Source organism: Rhinatrema bivittatum, chromosome 14 (assembly GCF_901001135.1).
Source record: "Rhinatrema bivittatum chromosome 14, aRhiBiv1.1, whole genome shotgun sequence".
In the NCBI taxonomy this organism is placed as follows: Eukaryota; Metazoa; Chordata; class Amphibia; order Gymnophiona; family Rhinatrematidae; genus Rhinatrema; species Rhinatrema bivittatum.
Window position 1 is genome coordinate 73,405,914 of NC_042628.1, and position 15,332 is coordinate 73,421,245.

Sequence of the window (15,332 nt, forward strand, 5' to 3'; positions counted from 1 at the left end):
ACATATTTAGGTCCTTCACTCACATTTTGTAAGGCTTACAAGCCACTGTTTTGGGAGCCCTTTACTGGACAAACCATTTTGGTAAAAAAAAAACAAAAAAATTGTAGACACAAATATGCACTCATGTGTTAGTATAGTTACTCAGACACTGGTATCAGGTTCTGGGCAGAACTTTTTAAATCATAAGGGCCATTTCTGTCTTTTGTGAAAATGAAACCAAACTGGAGCCAGCATGTCAGTAAGGAAACCTGAGCTGGTGTGGGCTGACCCGGCATCTCCAGTGTAAAGTGCTTTGTATGGCCACGTGCAAGGTCCCAGGTTCAGTCCCCAAGCCGGGACTTCCGCTCTCTCAGTCACCCGATGACGGAGACGCTACAGAGTCCCCGGGGAGCATCTGGCGCCTGCGTTCAGGACCCGCAAACTCTAGCTTGAATTTTCAAAGTGGACCTAGCCTGTAAGTCCCAGGCTGCGTCGCCAGGCCCACGGACATAAGTGCACAAAGTTACTCCTGCTCCCTAGCAAATGTAATGTTCTCTGCGCACATTCACCTGCACAATTTTAAAAACTGAAAGTATCCGTGTAACTGCTTTCCCTGCCCCCACTATTCCACCCCCTCCTCTTCCCATGAATGTGGGGGGAAGAATCTGTGTGTAACCCAGTTACTCAGATAGGTTTCCCTGCCCCTCCCTGTGCGATGATTTATCTGCATTAACCCCTCCGAAAATGACCCCCATTCCAGGAAGGAGGTCTGGTGACTGAGGTGGAGCGGCAGGGAACCCGGCAGAGTCCCACCACCAGCAGCAAAAACTGCGGAGCACTGCCCACGTCTTCCTGCAAATACTGAGCTTCTCTGCTGCAACCACTCTGCTCCAGGAGAGCAGTCCCTTCTCACACATGCATTCTGCATCTCATTCAGGGGACAGAGTGAACGTCAGCAAACCAGAATTATCTGAACAATTCCACTTCCACAGACTAACCCCAGCTCCCCACCTCATTAGGACCTCGTGCATTCGAACTAGGGATGTGATGAATTAAAATATCATACGATAATTCTTAATTTGTCATTTATCGGCACAACCGATAAAACGATCACATTTTCCACGATTTTTTGGAAAAAATTGTTTTTCGGTATAGTGCGCGCTATCGGGAGTGTGCGCTAATGTTAGTGTGCACTAGCTCCCTTTAGTGCACGCTAGCGGATTTATGTTAGCGTGCACTAAACCAAAAACGATTCGATACGAAAAAAAAAAAATCCCGATCCGCGGGAATACGAACGTTTCCCGCAGTTACACGAAAACGAAAGCGGAAAGGATTGGGCATCCGATCCACATCTCTAATTCTAACTATTCAACAACAAAACATTAGAAGCAAAATACTTATCATACTTTTATTAGGAGCACAGCACTGTTTTTTATATGGAACAAAAAAGAAGAAATGTGCATTCCAGTTCTCCCTGAAATGGAGACTTTCCTATTATAATGAGCTCTGATATAGGCGGCTGCATAGTGGCTCAGTACCCGTATAACTGCAGGCGGCTTTTTAAGTAGAAAGCACTCTGGGAACGTCTCTTTGAAAATTGCCTGGAGGTACGCTGGCACAAACTGGCCCTGTTATTAAATGTTTGGGTCGGGCTGTTTCCTCCTGCTCTTTTGGACTTCCAGCTCAGTCAGAACCAAGAACCTCCATTCACAAGTCCCGGGTCTCTATGTCTCTCTCCTGTAGGCACTCAGCAATACAAAACCATGAAATAGGATGTGAAGTCCATCTCATCTGCCCAATCTACTTCTTACAGAGCCACAGCTCCCAACAGATCACTGGCTTTCTTTTTACTTCTTTGCCTCTAGGGATCCTCTTTGCTTATCCCTGGCTTCCTTGACTTCTCTTTCTGTTGTTGCCTCCCCTTTCACTGCCCTGTTTTGATATGAGCTTTCTGCTTATCTTTTCAAGCTGGAGCAGTTCTGTGTGGCCAAACGTTTTTCTAAACCATCTTCTTGGAGTTTAACATCGCCCCTGGGATGAAGAATAAAATGTCTGTCTACTGAGATCCCTTAAACTTATGTACAAGGATGGATCTGGTCCACCGCCACAACACTTAGGTGCTCATTCAGTGCCGGTGCAAAATCCCAGGAATTGCACGGCCCCTTCCCTGCCCCTAGACCTCAGCTACAATCCTCAGAGTGGGGGACTAAGCCTGTGCCCGTAGGAGCTGCCTCTGCACAAAAGCTCGGTCAATGCAGGCTTCCTGGTAGTGCTCACGTCCCTGTGAGCATTGCCCTGGGCAGCGAGGCCCACAGAAAGGGGCAGTGGCAGCGGTGGCAGGAACCAGGGCAGGATAACTTGCTCCCCACCTAAATGTTACTTCCCTAGGTGTATGTAAGTCCAGGCCCGCTTATATATATCTATATAAAGAAGATACAGTAACCAAATCTATAGTTAGAAAGTATCCTAAAAGGAAAGAATCTGCCTTGACCCCATAGTCACATGGAGTCAATGCTTAATAGCTTTCCTTCAAACTAAGAATATGAGAAAAAGGCAAGCTCAACATTTCTCTGGCAGCTACGATAATCTTAGAAAGAGTATTTACAAGAGGAAAGCTGCAGATCTGGAATTACAATGGCAATAAATTGTCCCAGTAGTGAAAAGAGCTGGAGGAGGTGGGCAACGGCCCCAGTCCAAGTGGACTTGCGTAATGCTGAGAGCTCAAGGTTAAGTCCAAGGGCATCGCCTTATCCTGCAGGGTATCAGGCTTCAAGCCCAGAGACATTCACCACGGTGCTCCTCTCGGCCTTGTGTGCAGTCGCTCTGAAAATAAATCACAACACGATTGTTAACAAGAAACACTCAGCCTCTCTTTGTCCATCTGAAGGCCGTGTTAGGGAGGCAGGATAAGAGCAACTTTAAGCAGGAAGACGAGCGCATGGGATCCCAGCGTCACTGGTATAATGAGAGCACAGCAGCAGATGCAATAAGACCTGGCAGCACATACAGATGGGATGGATTTCTTCTGCATTCCCATCCTGGCCTTCAGTTATTAAGCTTTTTCCATGATGCTCACAGAACGGGCAATAAACCTCAGTAAATCAGGCTCTAAATTGGATTTCAGGAAGTCAGTACAGCTTTTTTACAAATCTGAGGTGGTCATAAATCACATGATAATTTTTAAAGCTAAAGCTATGTAGGAATTGCCCTAGAGCAGAGCTTTCCAAACTGTGTGTCGGGACACGTTAGTGTGTCGCCTGCAGTGTGCAGGTGTGTCGCGCAAGCCCGGTCAACTCTGATGCAAGTTTGGGCATTTTTTTCTAGAGATTCACTTTTTTTTTTTTTTCAGTTTATGGGTTGCTTATTATTGGGTGATTTTTGCTGTCAGTCGCGTTTTTTGGGGGACTTGGTGGGTGGAACGAGCCTAGCTGCCCTTGCATTGGCTGCTGCTGCTGATGAGGCCTGGCCATGAGGAGTACTGACTGCAAGCAACAGTGTTTGGTGATCCTGGAAGGTTTTATGCACCATGGCAGGCTTGAACCCTGAAGGGAGTGAAGCACTTAACTGGCAAGAATCAAAAAGAAGAGGTACATGAGTGTGGGGGCGAGACATGTACTGGGGGGGAGAGAAATGAGTGTGTGGGGGACAGACATGTACTGGGGGGAGAGAAATGAGTGTGTGGGGGACAGACGTGCTGGGAGGAGAGAGATGAGTGTGGGGGGCCAGACAATTTGTTTTATTATTGTTACTCATAAATTATAACAATAACATGAACCTTGGAATATTATATATTTTTAATATAAATGAAAGGTTTTCATGAGATAGGTTGTGTTGTGAAACATTTTATTTATGTATATATTTAAGGAAACATACATAAATTGTCGAAATATGTTTCGTTCGTTTAACTTTTAACCTCTGGTTTGCTAGTAGACTGAATTACTGTGTCCCGAAATTATGTTTGTCTAAAAAGTGTGTCACCAAATTGAAAAGTTTGGAAAGCTCTGCCCTAGAGGAAGCTGCAAACTCAGAATAAAATACAGTATACCTGCAGGGGTGGCTATTAATTTAGTCGATGAAAGCTTTGGTTATGCATTAGAATATTCTGCGGATTATTTTTCTGAAGTTGCTTTATATTATGCCATGGCAGAAGCTGAGAGACTTAATAATTATCATTATAAAAAAGAATAGGTCAGTGCTGAGTATACAATGCTGTTTTGGAATTGAGTTATCAAGGAAGGTGGTCAAAGGCTGGGAGGAAGGAAATGTGCAGAGGCGTGGAGGGGTGGCTTATGCGTGTGTAGGCGGCCTCTACTTGTGTACTCATGTTATAAAAGTAAAAAACATGCGCAGATTTTCAGGGGTGATCTAGGGGTGCGCCAGGACGGGCATACATTTGCCAGCTTACTTGTGTACTTTTACACCTTCTAATTATCTGGCATAAATTATATTAAACGGGTTTGTTGCGTAGCACTGATAGAGTTGGGAGAGGTCTGGATGAACTGGGGGAGTTCAGGCTGAAGAACCAGGAAGATCTCGATGACCTGGAGGACTGGGCAAACTGGTAGACTAATAGGTAAACTGGCTAGCTTCCTGCATGTTTTAAAACTGGCCGACTTCCATGTGTACATTGGGACTTAAGTGAGTAAGTCCTACTTTACTTTCACATGTAAAATAGATGCATGAGTATATTTAAAATAGGGGGGTAAAGTATGCCTGTTCAATGCACTGATATACGTGGCTTCAATGCATTGCGTGTATTTGCGCATAAGCCTACACATGTGTGCATGTGTTGCAGGGTCGAGATACATGTATTTTATAAAATGAGCATATATCATACGTGCACATGTCTGCTTGTGTATACGCGCATGTATGCCTCTGTGTGCATTTGTTTGAAAGTTATCCTCTAAAGTTTATTCCCCCATAAACACAAAATGAGATCAACCCATTAGTACATCTGGTTCCTCATGCACTAGTCCTGGGTATCTCATTCTGGCTTCAGATAGGGACTGGATTAATCAAAACCATTTGAAGGTTAGACTTATGGTAGGTTCTGACCAATAAGCATTTTGAGAAAATAAAATGCAGTCTAACAACTCCTATAGACCTCAGTGATGGGTTTAGGCGTTTGCCATCAGCAGGTCCTGTTGGTGCCATTAACTCCCTTCCTTCCTGGGAAGGTTGAATATGGCCTGGGGCAGAAGCCCATGGAAGCCTCTTGGTGGTGCAGCCCCTGTGTTGCCATTTCTGCCTGAGAATGAACGGTAGAGACAGCAAGTGAGCTGATATCACCAAGAGTCTCTCAGGCCCCGCTGCTACCACTGAGACTACAAAACTCTGCTTCCCTCAATGGGACACATAACGGGGCAGGCAATGGGATGCTCTGTTTCAACTCAATGTAATGTTTGTGATTGCTGGACCTTTGCCTCTGCCAGAAGTTTGTCACCCTAGACTCAGGCCTAATAGATGATCAAATGATGATACATTCATATCTACTGGAGTATAGAGTTTTGCCAACCTCTTACCCACATTTCGGGAGATTGAATTGGCTTAGCCTGAAATCTGTACTTTGAAGAGTGAATTTTGCAAATCTCATGCCTGTAGCTTGGAGGACTGAATTGGGTCTTTTTTTGGGTTCGGCAGTTCCTCCTTTCTCCTTTTTTCTTCCAGCTCAGTCGGAACCAGGGCTGGGATTCTGGTACCGCGAGTCATCATTTGCAATCCCCAGGGATTTTTTTTACCCTTTTTTTTTTTCCTTGTCTGGACATTGCAGCAATGGTCCTCAGCACAGGAACTATGCATCAAGGAACCATCCAGAACCCTGTATATTTTGAGCTTTACATCCGGCCACCAAGTGTCACCCTCAATGACCATAACACCTCCCCACCCCCTAGAGCTGTGAATGCTCCTCTGCAGCATCCCCACTTAATCTGACCTGGGGTGCGGAAGCTCTGACTTGCTGAATTGTTTTAAACTCGTCTGCATTGCCACCTTGGCAGATTAGTAAGAGTGGCGTGGAACATTTCTCTGCCCGGTTTCCTGCGTACCTAGCCTGCGGCTCTTGCCTCTTGACTCCAGGTGGCTGCTTCCCCAGGAGGTTCACTGCAATGCACATCAGCATACCGCATCGATTGGTGTAGTAACAAGAGACATCTACCACCAGGAGCAACACCAAGAAGATCACCATTACAATGCCAACAATGCCGCCTGTGCCGATACCTTGCTTCTGGGAGACCGGCTGGGCATCTACAAAAAAATATTAAAATGAAGCAGTCTGGTTAGAAGACTACACAATATCAAGAAAGCTGAGCTGATGAGCAGCATTGATACTATCCTGCTCGAAGCGCCCTCGGGTTATGGGTTTTTGTAGTTTAAGCTTTGATTCTAAGGGGTAGATTTTCAGAGCCCTGCTCGCCTAAATCCGCCCAAAACCGGGCGGATTTAGGCGAGCAGGGCCCTGCGCGCCGGTGAGCCTATTTTACATAGGCTCACCGGCGCGCGCAGAACCCCGGGACTCACGTAAGTCCCGGGGTTCTCGGAGGGGGGCGTGTCGGGGGCGGGCCCGGTCGTCGCGGCGTTCCGGGGGCGTGTCGGCAGCGTTTTGGGGGCGGGTACGGGGCGTGGCTACGGCCCGGGGGCGTGGCCGCGCCCTCCGTACCCGCCCCCAGGTCGCGGCCCGGCGCGCAGCAGGCCCGCTGGCGCGCGGGGATTTACGTCTCCCTCCGGGAGGCGTAAATCCCCCGACAAAGGTAAGGGGGGGGTGTAGACAGGGCCGGGCGGGTGGGCTAGGTAGGGGAAGGGAGGGTAAGGTGAGGGGAGGGCAAAGGAAAGTTCCCTCCGAGGCCGCTCCGATTTCGGAGCGGCCTTGGAGGGAACGGGGGGAGGCAGCGCGGCTCGGCGCGCGCAGGCTATACAAAATCGATAGCCTTGCGCGCGCCGATCCAGGATTTTAGTGGATACGCGCGGCTCCGCGCGTATCTACTAAAATCCAGCGTACTTTTGCTTGAGTCTGATGCGCAAGCAAAAGTAGGCTGTTCGCGCGCCTCTTAAAATCTACCCCTTAGGGAATGCCTGCATAATGTACATATTAGCCATAGCACTTTCTATTTACTATGTGTTAGTGTTACAAATGATAAAATGTTGATACTTGACCTTTGGATTTCATTTTAATGTTTTTGTATGCTGCCATGCCAGGCACCAGATAATGCTTTTGTATATCCTGACAGGGCAATGACCAGTGAATGACAGGGTGGAAGGCTGGAGTTTGACCTCAGGTCACCGGGAGGCTCGAATAAATGGAAGCTGAATAAACCAGAAGGGGTTTGTACAGGGTCTGAGGTAAGATATGCAGCCCTGCCCCTGAGGATTAGTAGGAACAACACTTCACCCACTTTTATTGGAAATTGTAGAATTAGGGGTCACAATATGAAACTCCAGGGGGACGACTCAGAACGAATATCAGGAAATATTTGTTCACGGAGAGGGTGTTGGCTGCCTGAAATGCCCTCCCAGAAGAGGTGGTGAAGACCAAAACAGTTATCAAACTGAAAAGAGCATGGGACAAGTACTACGGATCTCTAAAGGCTTGGCATAACATTTCTGCATGGGGGTAACCTGCACGGAGCGGCAGTTACTGCCCTTAACAGAAACATGGGGGTAACCTGCATGGAGCAGCAGTTACTACCCTTAACAGAGCACATGGGGGTAACCTGCACGGAAAGGTAGTTACTTCCCTTAACAGAACGCATGGGGGTAACCTGCATGGAGAGGCAGTTACTTCCCTTAACAGAACGCATGGGGATAACCTGCATGGAGAGGCAGTTACTTCCCTTAACAGAACGCATGGGGGTAACCTGCATGGAGAGCCAGTTACTACCCTTAACAGAACGCATGGGGGTAACCTGCAGGGAGCGGCAGTTACTTCCCTTAACAGAACGCATGGGGGTAACCTGCACGGAGAGGCAGTTACTTCCCTTAACAGAACGCATGGGGGTAACCTGCACGGAGAGGCAGTTACTTCCCTTAACAGAACGCATGGGGGTAACCTGCATGGTGTGGCAGTTACTTCCCTTAACAGAGCGCATGGGGGTAACCTGCATGGAAAGGCAGTTACTTCCCTTAACAGAGCGCATGGGGGTAACCTGCATGGAGCAGCAGTTACTACCCTGAACAGAAGGCATGGGGGTAACCTGCATGGAGCGGCAGTTACTGCCCTTAACAGAAGGCATGGGGGTAACCTGCATGGAGCGGCAGTTACTGCCCTTAACAGAGTGCATGGGGGTAACCTGCATGGAGCGGCAGTTACTACCCTTAACAGAAGGCATGGGGGTAACCTGCATGGAGCGGCAGTTACTGCCCTTAACAGAGTGCATGGGAGTAACCTGCATGGAGCAGCAGTTACTACCCTTAACAGAGTGCATGGGGGTAACCTACACGGAGCAACAGTTACTACCCTTAACACAACTCATGGGGGTAACCTGCATGGAGCGGCAGTTACTTCCCTTAACAGAGCGCATGGGGGTAACCTGCTTGGAGAGGCAGTTACTTCCCTTAACAGAATGCATGGGGGTAACCTGCATGGAGCGGCAGTTACTTCCCTTAACAGAGCGCATGGGGGTAACCTGCTTGGAGAGGCAGTTACTTCCCTTACAGAGCGCATGGGGGTAACCTGCACGGAAAGGCAGTTACTTCCCTTAACAGAACGCATGGGGGTAACCTGCATGGTGTGGCAGTTACTTCCCTTAACAGAACGCATGGGGGTAACCTGCATGGTGTGGCAGTTACTTCCCTTAACAGAGCGCATGGGGGTAACCTGCATGGAGCGGCAGTTACTGCCCTTAACAGAGTGCATGGGGGTAACCTGCACGGGGCAGCAGTTACTTCCCTTAACAGAGTGCATGGGGGTAACCTGCACGGAGCAGCAGTTACTACCCTTAACAGAGTGCATGGGGGTAACCTACACGGAGCAGCAGTTACTACCCTTAACACAACTCATGGGGGTAACCTGCATGGAGCGGCAGTTACTACCCTTAACAGAACGCATGGGTGTAACCTGCATGGAGAGACAGTTACTTCCCTTAACAGAGTGCATGGGGGTAACCTGCACGGAGCGGCAGTTACTGCCCTTACCAGAACACATGAGGTAACCTGTATGGTGTGGCAGTTACTTCCCTTAACAGAGCGCATGAGGGTAACCTGCACGGAAAGGCAGTTACTTCCCTTAACAGAGCGCATGGGGGTAACCTGCTTGGAGAGGCAGTTACTTCCCTTAACAGAATGCATGGGGGTAACCTGCATGGAGCGGCAGTTACTTCCCTTAACAGAATGCATGGGGGTAACCTGCATGGAGAGGCAGTTACTATCCTTAACAGAATGCATGGGGGTAACCTGCATGGAGAGGCACTTACTTCCCTTAACAGAATGCATGGGGGTAACCTGCATGGAGAAGCAGTTACTACCCTTAACAGAATGCATGGGGGTAACCTGCTTGGAGAGGCACTTACTTCCCTTAACAGAATGCATGGGGGTAACCTGCATGGAGAGCCAGTTACTGTCCTTAACAGAATGCATGGGGGTAACCTCCCAGAAGAGGTGGTGAAGATGAGAACAGTTAATGACTTTGAAAGGGTGGGTGATTAAACACTGCTTAAAGAAAGGGATGGTATAACATTTCTGCATGGGGGTAACCTGTACGGAGCAGTGGCTACTACTCTTAACAGGACGCATGGGGGTAACTGCACAGAGTGGCAGTTACTACCATAAGAACATTGCTGGGCAGACTGGATGGACCATTTGATCTTTACCTGTCCTCATTACTATGTTACAGACAATTTGAAGGCTCTTGAGCTATGTGTGGCTAGACCTGTTGAGCAAGCTGTAAACTCATAACAGTAAAGTAAATTGTATATCAATATATTTGGGCTGAATCTTTGAGATTTCACCCTATGCCGAACTGGGTAAATGTATCATCGGGTCACGCTAGAGAGATAACGTTCCTGGATGGAATAAATGATAGCTTTATGGAGCAATTGGTTCAGGAACCGATGAGAGAGAGGGAGCAATTTTAGATCTAATTCTCAGTGGAGCACAGGGCTTGGTGAGAGAGGTAACGGTGGTGGGGCCGCTTGGCAATAGTGATCATAATATGATCAAATTTGAATTAATGACTGGAAGAGGAACAGTGTGCAAATCCAAGGCTCTCGTGCTAAACTTTCAAAAGGGAAACTTTGATAAAATAAGGAAAATTGTTAGAAAAAAACTGAACGGAGCAGCTACAAAAGTAAAAAATGTCCTAGAGGCAAGGTCATTGTTAAAAAATACCATTCTAGAAGCACAGTCCAGATGTATTCCACACATTAAGAAAGATGGAATGAAGGCAAAACGATTACCGGCATGGTTAAAAGGGGAGGTGAAAGAAGCTATTTTAGCCAAAAGATCTTCATTCAAAAATTGGAAGAAGGATCCAACAGAAGAAAATAGGATAAAGCATAAACGTTGGCAAGTTAAATGTAAGACATTGATAAGACAGGCTAAGAGAGAATTTGAAAAGAAGTTGGCTGTAGAGGCAAAAACTCACAGTAAAAACTTTTTAAAATATATCCGAAGCAGAAAGCCTGTGAGGGAGTCAGTTGGACTGTTAGATGATCGAGGGGTTAAAGGGGCACTTAGAGAAGATAAGGCCATCGCGGAAAGATTAAATGATTTCTTTGCTTCGGTGTTTACTGAAGAGGATGTTGGGGAGGTACCCGTAATGGAGAAGGTTTTCATGGGTAATGATTCAGATGGACTGAATCAAATCACGGTGAACCTAGAAGATGTGGTAGGCCTGATTGACAAACTGAAGAGTAGTAAATCACCTGGACCGGATGGTATACACCCCAGAGTTCTGAAGAAACTAAAAAATGAAATTTCAGACCTATTAGTAAAAATTTGTAACCTATCATTAAAATCATCCATTGTACCTGAAGACTGGAGGATAGCAAATGTAACCCCACTATTTAAAAAGGGCTCCAGGGGCGATCCGGGAAACTACAGACTGGTTAGCCTGACTTCAGTGCCAGGAAAAATAGTGGAAAGTGTTCTAAACATCAAAATCACAGAACATATAGAAAGACATGGTTTAATGGAACAAAGTCAGCATGGCTTTACCCAGGGTAAGTCTTGCCTCACAAATCTGCTTCACTTTTTTGAAGGAGTTAATAAACATGTAGATAAAGGTGAACCGGTAGATATAGTATACTTGGATTTTCAGAAGGCGTTTGACAAAGTTCCTCAAGAGAGGTTTCTAGGAAAAGTAAAAAGTCATGGGATAGGTGGCGATATCCTTTCGTGGATTGCAAACTGGTTAAAAGACAGGAAACAGAGTAGGATTAAATGGATAATTTCCCCGTGGAAGGGAGTGGACAGTGGAGTGCCTCAGGGATCTGTATTAGGACCCTTACTTTTCAATATATTTATAAATGAGCTGGAAAGAAATACGACGAGTGAGATAATCAAATTTGCAGATGACACAAAATTGTTCAGAGTAGTTAAATCACAAGCAGATTGTGATAAATTGCAGGAAGACCTTGTGAGACTGGAAAATTGGGCATCCAAATGGCAGATGAAATTTAATGTGGATAAGTGCAAAGTGATGCATAGGGAAAAATAACCCATGCTATAATTACACAATGTTGGGTTCCATATTAGGTGCTACAACCCAAGAAAGAGATCTAGGTGTCATAGTGGATAACACATTGAAATCGTCAGTTCAGTGTGCTGCGGCAGTCAAAAAAGCAAACAGAATGTTGGGAATTATTAGGAAGGGAATGGTGAATAAAACGGAAAATGTCATAATGCCTCTGTATCGCTCCATGGTGAGACCACACCTTGGATACTGTGTACAATTCTGGTCGCCGCATCTCAAAAAAGATATAATTGCGATGGAGAAGGTACAGAGAAGGGCTACCAAAATGATAAGGGAAATGGAACAGCTCCCCTATGAGGAAAGATTAAAGAGGTTAGTACGTTTCAGCTTGGAGAAGAGAGACTGAGGGGGGATATGATAGAGATGTTTAAAATCATGAGAGGTCTAGAACGGGTAAATGTGAATCGGTTATTTACTCTTTCGGATAGTAGAAAGACTAGAGGGCACTCCATGAAGTTAGCATGGGGCACATTTAAAACTAATCAGAGAAAGTTCTTTTTCACTCAACGCACAATTAAACTCTGGAATTTGTTGCCAGAGGATGTGGTTAGTGCAGTTAGTGTAGCTGTGTTTAAAAAAGGATTGGATAAGTTCTTGGAGAAGAAGTCCATTACCTGCTATTAAGTTCACTTAGAGCAGAGCTTTCCAAACTTTTCATGTTGGTGACACACTTTTTAGACAAACATAATTTCACGACACGGTAATTCAGTCTACTAGTAAATAAGAGGTTAAAGGTTAAACGAACGAAACATATTTCGACAATTTATGTATGTTTCCTTAAATATATACATAAATAAAATGTTTCACGACACAACCTATCTCATGAAAACCTTAAATTTATATTAAAAATATATATTCCAAGATTCATGTTATTGTTATAATTTATGAGAAACAATAATAAAACAAATTGTCTGTCCCCCACACACTCATCTCTCTCCTCCCCCCAGCACATGTCTGGCCCCCACACACTCATATCTCTCCCCCTCAAGCACATGTCTGTCCCCCCAGCACGTTTGCCCCCACTCACTCATCTCTCTCCCCCCAGCACATGTCTGGCCCCCACACTCATGTACCTCGTCTTTTTGATTGTTGCCAGTTAAGTGCTTCACTCCCTTCCATGATCACCAGACACTGCTGCTTGCAGTCAGCACTCCTCATGGCCAGGCCTCATCGGCAGCAGCAGCCAATGCAAGGATGGCTGGGCTCGTTCCACCCACCAAGCCCCCCCAAAAAACACGATTGACAGCAAAAATCACCCAATAATAAGCAACCCATAAACTGAAAAAAAAAAGTGAATCTCTAGGAAAAAAAAAGCCCAAACTCGCATCAGAGTTGACCGGGCTTGCGCGACACACCTGCATACTGCAGGCGACACACTAACGTGTCCCGACACACAGTTTGGAAAGCTCTGACTTAGAGAATAGCCACTGCCATTAGCAATGGTTACATGGAATAGACTTAGTTTTTAGGTACTTGCCAGGTTCTTATGGCCTGGATTGGCCACTGTTGGAAACAGGATGCTGGGCTTGATGGACCCTTGGTCTGACCCAGTATGACATTTTCTTATGTTCTTATGTTCATCATTTATTCATTCATTAGATTTATAAATCCACACGTCTAAATCCAGAGCACAGTAAGATGATCCATACAATAAAATCATAAAATATAATCCCACAGATCTTGAAAGAAACTCCATCAACATAGATATCCATAACAAAAAGAGAACGCAATAAGCATTCAAACTGCTGATGCAACTCCATTATTGCTCTTTGCTTTTACAGCAGGGGGAAAAGAGGACATTAGAAAAGGGGAATTAGATTCAGACAGCAACCAGCAAGGATATTGGATTTTACAGTCTGGGTAAACAAATAAGCATGGGGGTAACTTGCTGATGCGGTGATTACTACTCTTAACCAATAAGCCTGATACTTTGGATGCAACTTTGACATTGCTCTATGCTTCAACGGCAAGAGGAATGGGGAATTGGACTCAAACAGCAACCAAAAAGAGCCAAGACTTTGGTCTGGGAAACTGATAAGTAACTTATACGGCACAGCAGATACTACCATAAGCTTGCTGGATAGACTGGATGGACCTTTACTGCTGTCATTTTCTATGTTTCTTTGTCTGTTTCTATAAAACTTCCAGGCACCATACAGCAATTAACTGTTGCGCAGGAGTGGACCCTTGGGCCGAGGTCGGGTTGATGCTACACAGAGGGGAAGCCCTATGGGTCCCCACCGTCGGTAGGCAGAGCTGGCTGATTGACGGAGGCCGGCTGGAGCTTCGCCAATACCAGCCCTGATTCCTCGAGGGTTGAGCCCTTGGGTGCCGGGGCCGGCTGGAGTTAGGTGGGCCTCTGTCTGAGGTCTTCTGGGAGATGATAAAGAAGTCAGCCAGGGACTAGCAGCGGTGGAAATGGAGAGTCTGTCCTGGATGAGGCGGAGTCCCGAAGACCCGGGCGCCAAAAGGAACAAGAGTCAGACAGGGGGCACCCGGGCAAAAGCAGTCCGAAGCCGGAAAGGCCAAGTCCAGGGTTGAGACAGTAGACGCGTCGTAGAACAGGCTGAAATCAGGGCAGGTGGCAAGCAAGGAACAGTGGCAAGGCAAAGGTCAAGGCCAGGAGATGATCAGTAGCATGGTCAGGCAAGGTGGAGGTCAGGAGTAGGAGATGATCAGTAGCGTGGTCAGGCAAGGTGGAGGTCAGGACTAGGAGATGATCAGTAGCGTGGTCAGGCAAAGCAGAGGTCGGGTCCAGGAGAAGATCAATGGTGTGGTCAGGCAAAGCAGAAGTCGGGTCCAGGAGAAGATCAGTCCGTAAATCTAGTTGAGGAAGACGAAGCACAGGAACCAGGAGAAGACGAAACCAGGATTAGGAACACGGAAGGAACAGGAACCAGGAACATGAGAAAATCACCAGAGGAGGCAACAAAGTACACGTCCAGCGTGGAGACCTGTTGCAAAGGCGACTAACAGGAGCTGGGCCCGGCCTTATATATCGGAGCCCAGTGACGTCGTCATCCGGGGCCGTGGGTTGGATTCCCGCCACGGCCCCTTTAAAAGGAACAGAGATGCGAGCGTGCACGCCTAGGGAGGAGCGCGGTTCGGGACGGTGGCATCTCTTTGTGGACCACGCGGAGAGGCCCGCCGCAGAGCACAGGTGTCTGCCATGGAGACAGGAGCGCCGGGGACAGCTCGAGGTCGGAGGCGGCCGCCCACAGCCGCGAGGGAAGTGGAGCCAGATGCTGGAACAGGCAGAAGAGGGTAAGAGGGCCTGGCCGCGGGCCTGCCGGGGCCAGCACTCATAACATTAACCATATGCTGAAAGAAAACAATCAAGTTTCCAGCTTGGCTTTAGGAAGTTTCCAACTTCCTAAAGCCAATCAATCAGACAGCAAATGGATGAGTTTAGGAAGTGAATTCCAGTGAACGGATGTAGCACACGAGAATGTGTTTCTCTTAGTGCTAACTGATTAAAGTCTCCGGTGATCGAATCTGCAGTAAATTACCAGGAGCAAAGACGCCTAGTAGGTTCCGCACAGGAGACTGGTGAATAAAACGAGAAGCTTGGGAGTGAGTGCCGAGGTGGTGACCTGGATTGCAAATTGGTTGAAGGACAGAAGACAATGTGTGATGGTAAATGGAACCTTCTCTGAAGAGAGAGCGGTTT

The 15,332-nt window shown here is 46.9% G+C and overlaps 1 protein-coding gene across 1 annotated transcript in view; it reads right to left on the reverse strand.

Moving 5' to 3' along the window:
- Window positions 1-1,373: 1,373 nt before the first annotated feature.
- LOC115075987 (neural cell adhesion molecule 1-like) overlaps window positions 1,374-15,332 on the reverse strand; it is an 80,811-nt gene continuing 66,852 nt past the window's right edge. Inside the window, exons 10-11 of the mRNA XM_029577021.1 lie at window positions 6,024-6,222; window positions 1,374-2,802 (exon numbers count right to left, since the gene is read on the reverse strand). Of these exons, the coding sequence (XP_029432881.1) occupies window positions 2,742-2,802; window positions 6,024-6,222 (260 nt within the window). The 3' untranslated portion in view covers window positions 1,374-2,741. The remainder of the gene's footprint in view (window positions 2,803-6,023; window positions 6,223-15,332) is intronic.